General features: G+C 40.7%; 1 protein-coding gene across 1 annotated transcript; it reads left to right on the top strand.

Annotated features, from left to right (window-relative positions):
* The first annotated feature begins 679 nt into the window (after positions 1-679).
* Positions 680-1,483, top strand: LOC149227196 (uncharacterized). Its single transcript, XM_089380425.1, has one exon. It carries the CDS (start codon positions 680-682, stop codon positions 1,481-1,483), a length of 804 nt encoding a protein of 267 aa, XP_089236551.1.
* The last annotated feature ends 5,627 nt before the right edge of the window (positions 1,484-7,110 follow it).

Below are 7,110 nucleotides of genomic sequence, written 5' to 3' on the forward strand. Positions count from 1 at the left end.
TCAGCCCTTGGACCCCTATCAAGGCCCTAGGTTCACTGAGCCAGTGGATAATAGAGAAGAACCTGATTTACTGAATTAATTATACCAACTCACATAAGGAAAAAGGGAAGATTACATCGATCCTACGACCGAAGGGTTGATCAACTGGAGACGTGTTCAGAGCTCTAAAGTTAGATCAGAAGCTGCGTGGGATGACTGGAAGCAAGGAGGACATGAGACCAACACTAGGCGATGCACAACAATCCACTGTATCCATTGGGTTGGCATAAAGGTATGAGACTTTCCTGTTTTTAATGGTATGGGTTTCGTTATTGATTTTATCAATGAAGTTGATTCAAACATTTTGAAAGTAAATAAAATGCCCATACGAGATGTCACCCTTCAAGCGACACCTTCAAGATGGTGGGGCTCTCACCGCAACCATATCAGAGAGTGGGAGGTAGTTAAGTCCGCATTGATAACCATATTTGGGTATTCAGAAGATTACTCATTCAATCTTACTAAGTATGAAGGGTATACTGATCCTGACCAACATCTACAGAATTGTAAATCCAGATGGATCAGGGAAGGACTTCCAGAAAATCTGTGGGTGCATAGTTTCATCCACACTCTGGGGACATTTCCCTAGGTGTGGTATGTGAAGGAGGAAATAAGGAGGCATACCAATGAATGGGACTATATGACAACCCAGTTCATGAGTGACTTCTCCTTCACTGACGACAACGAGAGGATAACAACTACCTTGAAAGCAGTCAAGAGGGTCTTGTTTTCGACAAGAAAGCTTACTAAGGACTACTTTGATCAGGATGCCTTCAACCACATATATGAATCTGAATTCCACGAGGCTGTGGCTTGCGGGAAGATAAACCTTGAACTTAATGGAGATGATTTAGAGGGGTTAAGGCACTTGACCTTTAAGGAATCTGAAGGGGAACGAAATGTTGAAGATGGTCCTGTAACCACTGGTTTGCAACTACAACCTCTTAAGTTGCGGAAGCATAACATCGACACTGAAGAAAAGCCAAAGTTAGCTTCTATTGGGGACTATTGGGATGAGCAGACCACCAAGGAAATATTCGATCTCCTAAGGGAGTATGAAGACATGTTCCCTTCATCTGTTGCAGAGCTTAAAGGAATTAAGGGGGAGTTGGGAGAAATGAAGATCGTGCTGAAGCCAAATGTGAGACCAGTGAAGCACCAACCATATCGATTAAACCCAAGGGTCAAGGAGAAGGTGAAGAGGGAGATTGACAAAATGTTGGCATCGAGTCTTATTTTCCCAGTCGATGAGGCTGAGCGGGTTAGTATGATTATCATTCAGAACAAGAAGGACTGTAAAGAAATCTGGATCTACGTGGATTATAAGAGACTAAAAAATGCATGCATCCATGACCCCTTTCCTACTCCATTCAACGACGAAGTCCTCGATAATGTTGTAGGTAATGAAGCCTACTCTTTCACATATGGGTTCTATGGTTACTAGCAATTTTATATTGTAGAGAAGGATAAGAAGAAAACCACCTTGACGAGCAAATGGGGATCTTATGCTTATCATGTCACGCCCTTTGGACTAAAGAATGCATCGACAATGTTTTCGAGGATCATGATCGCTGCCTTTTGGGACTACATTTACAAATTTTTGGAAGTGTACATGAATGATTGAACAATACCGTTTATTAAAAATACACTCCAGCTTGCTCCAAGTGATGTTATACCACTGCAGGTGGTTGCGAATCTCCTTGAATTTGAAGAAGTGCATTTTTGTTGTCCTGTTGGAACACTCTTAGGGAATATAGTTTGTAAAGAAGGAGTGTAAGTTGATCCTGCCAAGGTTATGATAACCCTAAATATGCCTCCACCAACATGTGTTAAGCAGCTGAGATCAACTCTCGACCACACATGATACTACTACAGGTTCATCTGCAACTACACCTTGATCATTGCACCATTGGAGAAGCTGTTGAAGAAATATGAGATATTTTCCTGGTTCGACAAATGTGATGCTGCCTTCAATGTGCTAAAAGAGAAGTTGGCTAGTGCACCAATTCTAGTTTACCTGAATTGGAGCAAGCAATTTCATGTCCATATTGATGCATCAGGAATCACTTTGGGAGCCATTTTGGCCCAGCCGGAAGACTGTAACCTTGATAAACCGATCTACTTTACCAGTAGAAAAATTTCCACCACGGAAAATAACTAAACCACAACTGAGCGGGAAGCTCTCGCAACAATGTACTTGCTACAAAAATTCTGACACTACCTTCTAGGTGGTCCATTGAAGTTCTTTATTGACCACTCCACCTTGAAGTACCTAGTGAATAGGCCTATTGATCTAAAAATCACTTGTGAGTGATCTCAGTTTATTAATGTAGGTATTACAGACTCATGTGCTGGTGTGTGTGTCTATTATCTTAGGCAACGGATCGATAAGATTGCAAAATAAATAGACACTAGAAAACAGTAAGAGAAACATAGCAAGCAAATGCAAAACACAACAATTTAATAAGGAGTTCACCCAATCCTCCTGGGCTACATCTCCTGGTCCAGCTTTCAGTAGTGGCCTTCTTTTATTGTGTCTTTAAACAGAGTTTTTACAATGAGGAGCTCAATTTGAGTCTCCTAGAACAGATGATGCTTAGTAGGGTGGTACTTGGATTCCCCAAGCCACTGGAGTACATAGCCTCCCTCTTACCAAGTCTCGACCTCAACTGGTCTTAATGGGATGAGTCCAATCTGGTACTTAGTTCCCGACCGATATCCTCATAGGGATTGCTTGAACCTCTCAAGCCTTCTCAGTCTTGTCTGCTTGATGTTGCCTTAGCTCTGCAGGTCAGCTTGACTTCTGTTCTCTGCTTCTTGCTTTACTCTCTGTTCTGTATCTTCTGTCTCATTGTCTTCTCGTCTTTTCTCTCTCTATTCTATTCTCTATCTGTCCATGGCTTAAAGCCAATTTGTCCCTTGAATGTTCGCTTCCTCTTCTGTCCCTTCGGTTCGCCTGCCTCTGTTCGCTTGGAATTCCCTGCTTCTGTGTCATCGCCATTGTGTAACGTTTCACAGGAGGTGGCCAATTGTCCTCTCACGAACTGAGCGCGAGCTCTTTTGCGAATGGTTTGTTTTTTCGGTTACTTTTGTGAAATGATTCATCCACCAGCTAAGTGGTCAAATCAGAATTCAAACCTTTATGCGCCGTAGCTTATTTCTCCCTCCAAATCCAGTCTCCCATCGGGTGCAATCTCCATCACTAGATTTGGCGCCTCCAGATCCTACGGTTATCGCTCTTATCGCACAATTGACTTGCTCGAACGTTAGCCCGCGATGAGATAGGTTTTTCTCTCTCATTCACCGGACACGCGTCACTCGGTGTATGGAATCGATTGGTCCTTTGACAAATCCGCTTACCGCTCGAAACACCTCCAATATTCCGCCGGTTTTGGAGCACGGGACCCGCCTTCTATTTTAGCACTTTTCCCATGGTTTTCTGGTTTCCCTTGCAACCGAGCGCTCGGGGCTTTTCCTTTTCGAGGGGTTTTGCCCAGCGAAGCGCGATTAGAAACAACCTCCATTTTCTGATCTGGTCTCCCCAATTGCTAGTTTGTGCCACTACGCTATCTCCAGGGGCCAACGGTCAGCGCGCTTTGACCGAGGTCCTCATTGTTCCGTGCTGGCTACAAACTACCACTGTCCAGAGGTCCTTCCTGATAGCTTATTGTTCATAAGATCTTGAAGTCTGTCATGATTTGAAATAGTCATAGAAGTCTGATAATTTTCATGGATCCAATTCGGATCACGGCCTTCCCACTGAAAAAGCTTTTGGACCACCAAAAGTTGGTTTTCAAGCATCGACTAAGTGAGGATACAATTGTCTCACTTGTCCAATCTCTATCCACTTTGCACTGCTCGGCTTTGAACCCTTGAGCCCAACTCTAAGGTACTCAACATCTCCCTTGCGCATCGTTCTCACCTTCCTATCCAGAACTGTGTCTTCCTGCAATTCATTAAGATATTCAGGTAGCAGGTCATCAATAGAAGGCAATTGACTCTCTTTTTTGGGATCCTCAATTAGTGAAGGTTCAAACAATCTAAAGCTATCTGCATTTACAAATGAGTAGATGTGCATGTAAGCTGGTAAATCGAGGCGAAAAGCATTCTCACCAATTTTCTCAAGTATCTTGAAAGGTCCATACCTGATAGGATTTAGCTTTTTACCTTCACCTTGCATTCTGTCCTTGCTGATATATAGCCAGACTTGATCACCAACTTGGAAACTATGCTCCATCTGATGCTTATCATGCCTTGCCTTGTATTTGGCCTGGCTCTTTTCCAGCTGTTCCTGTACTGCCTGGTGAATCTCTTAGATTTGTTCAATGAACCTAGTTGCCTTGTCCACATCATTGTGTCCCTCAACTATTGTGTCCTTGCCAAAGGCAAAATCCAAATGTGACCTTGGTGTGAAACCAAAACAGGTTTCAAAAGGAGATCTCTGTGTAGAAGAATGTTTGGCTCTATTGTAAGCATGTTGCACATAACACAAATGTTCATCCCAAAGCTTGGGATGCTTGCTGCAATATCCCCTAAGTAATTGGATCACTGTCCTATTGACTACTTCTATCTGGCCATTGGTTTGTGGATGGAAAGTTGTGCTTTTCTTCAGTTTGGTGTCCATCAGTTCCCACAGACTTGACCAAAACTTTCCCACAAATCGGGTGTCTCGATCAGATATAATGGAAGTGGGTAATCCAAAATGAACCCATACATGTTGAAAGAACAATTTTGCAGTTTGTTCAGCTGTAATCTGTTTATTACAAGGTATCAAAATACACATTTTGTTGAACCTATCCACAACAACATACAGATAATCATGACCTTTCCTAGATTTAGGCAGTCCTCCAACAAAGTCCATGGAAACACTTTCCCAAGGATGAGAAGGAACTGGTAATGGAGTGTACAAGCCTAGTTTTCTATTGTTGGGCTTGCTTTTAGCACACATAGTACACCCTCTTACATATCTAGAAACTGTCTCGTTCATTTTTGGCCAATAACAAAATATTTGCAGCTGTGCAACTGTTTTACTTACCCCAAAGTGACCTGATATTAGAGAAGTGTGTGCTTCTCGACTTTTCTTTACTCTTTTAGTTTGTGGAATGCATAACTTCCCACAATGATATAGGAGCTGGTCCTTTACATGATAATCCAATTCTTCTATTTGTTTGCCTTGTCTTAAAGTTGCATATACATCCTTAAAGTCTATATCTTGAGCATATTGTTCAATGTAGCTCTCATGTAACACAAAATTATGCTTAAGTATAGTAGATGCATTTATAATGGATCTATATAACATATCTGCAACTTTATTGTGTATGCCCTTTTTATATCTGATGACTAAATGAAACTGTTGTAGAAAACCCATCCATCTATAGTGTCTTGATTATTGCAACTTAGTTTGGGAGTGTAGATATTGAAGTGGTTGATGATCAGTATGTATTATTATCTCTTTTCCCATTAAGTAATGATTCCACTTTTTCACACTTTGTACTAATGCATACAATTCTTTATCATATGTAGGATAGTGAACTACTGCAGAATTAAATGTATTAGAATGATAGCATATGGGTTTACCGTGTTGTATCAACACTGCTCCCATGGCATAGTCACTGGCATCCGTTTGGATCCCAAAGGGTCTTTGAAGATTAGGTAGTGCTAGTACTAGTGCTGTACTAATCTTTTCTTTCAAGGCGTCGAAGGCTTTTTGCTGTTTGCCTCCCCATTGAAACACCTTGTTCAATCCTGTTAAAGCATGTAAGGGAGCTGCAATTAAGGAAAAGTTAGAAATGAACTTTCTCCAATATTGTGCTGCTCCTAAGAAGCTCCTAACTTCTGTAGCAGATTTGGGTTTAGACCAGTTTACAATGATTGCCACCTTAGAGGGATCTATCTTTAATTCACCACCCCCTACTATATGTCCCAAATAATTCAAAGATGTTTTGCCAAATTCACATTTTGAGAGTTTAACATAAAGTTTTTCTCTTTTCAAAACATCTAGTGTCTGCTTGACATGCTTTAAATGTTCTTCCCATGTTTTGCTAAATATCAGAATGTCATCCAGGTACACAATAACAAAATCATCAAGAAAAGGTCTGAGTATATCATTCATTATTCTCATGAAAGTAGCAGGAGCATTAGTTAAGCCAAAAGGCATAACCAGCCACTCATACAATCCCTGCTTTGTTTTGAAAGCAGTCTTCCATGCATCTTGTTCTGCAACTCTGACCTGATGATATCCACTATGCAAGTCTAACTTGGAAAAATAAACAACTTCTTTTAATTGATCTAATAGATCATCTATGCGAGGAAGGGGATAACGATTTTTGATTGTTATCTTATTCAGTGCTCGGTAATCAATGCACATTCTCCACGAGCCATCTTTCTTTCTCACCAAAATGATTGGAGATCCACATGGTGATGTGCTAGGTCTGATGAACCCCTTCTCGAGCAACTCCTGCACCTGCTTCTTGATTTCTGCATTCTCTAAAGTAGACAACTTGTACATTCCAATGTTAGGCAATGGAGCATCTTGCTGCAAATTAATTTCATGCACTATTTCCTTTTTGGGTGGCAGACCTTTAGGTTCTTGAAACAAGATATCATACTCTGAAACAACTTTTTCTAAATCAGCTTGCTGTTTAGCATCACAGCCCTCAAATACATTGGTTTTATCAGGTTTCTTTTCCTTTACAACCATCAATAAAAATTGTTTGCATGAATTTATCATTCGTTTCATTTGCCCTGAGTTTATGAGAGTGTAATTATTCTTGAGCTTATGAGCTCTTACAAAGTATTCGATTCCATCTTTAATGAGTAGATACTTGTTCTCAGCTCTATAGAAAATAGCTTTTCTGTCATACAAGTAAGGACTTCATAAAACAATTCCACATATATCCAAAGGAATTATGTCTAACTCAACCTCATCTACAAATGCTGACCCAAAAGAAAACTTGAGTTTGCATTGTCTAGTCACTTGTAGCTGTGTTATATCATTTAACCATCCTAATGGGTATGGTTTCTTGTGAGGTGTGGTCAGTAATCCCAACTTCTTTACAATTGCTTTAGAAA

Source organism: Pinus tabuliformis, chromosome J (assembly GCF_031772625.1).
Source record: "Pinus tabuliformis cultivar Carrire ecotype Pingquan chromosome J, CPIR1, whole genome shotgun sequence".
Taxonomy (NCBI): Eukaryota; Viridiplantae; Streptophyta; class Pinopsida; order Pinales; family Pinaceae; genus Pinus; species Pinus tabuliformis.

Excerpts from the sequence above, each read along its gene's own strand:
- LOC149227196 (XM_089380425.1), top strand. The coding sequence starts at position 680 with ATGACAACCCAGTTCATGAGTGACTTCTCCTTCACTGACGACAACGAG.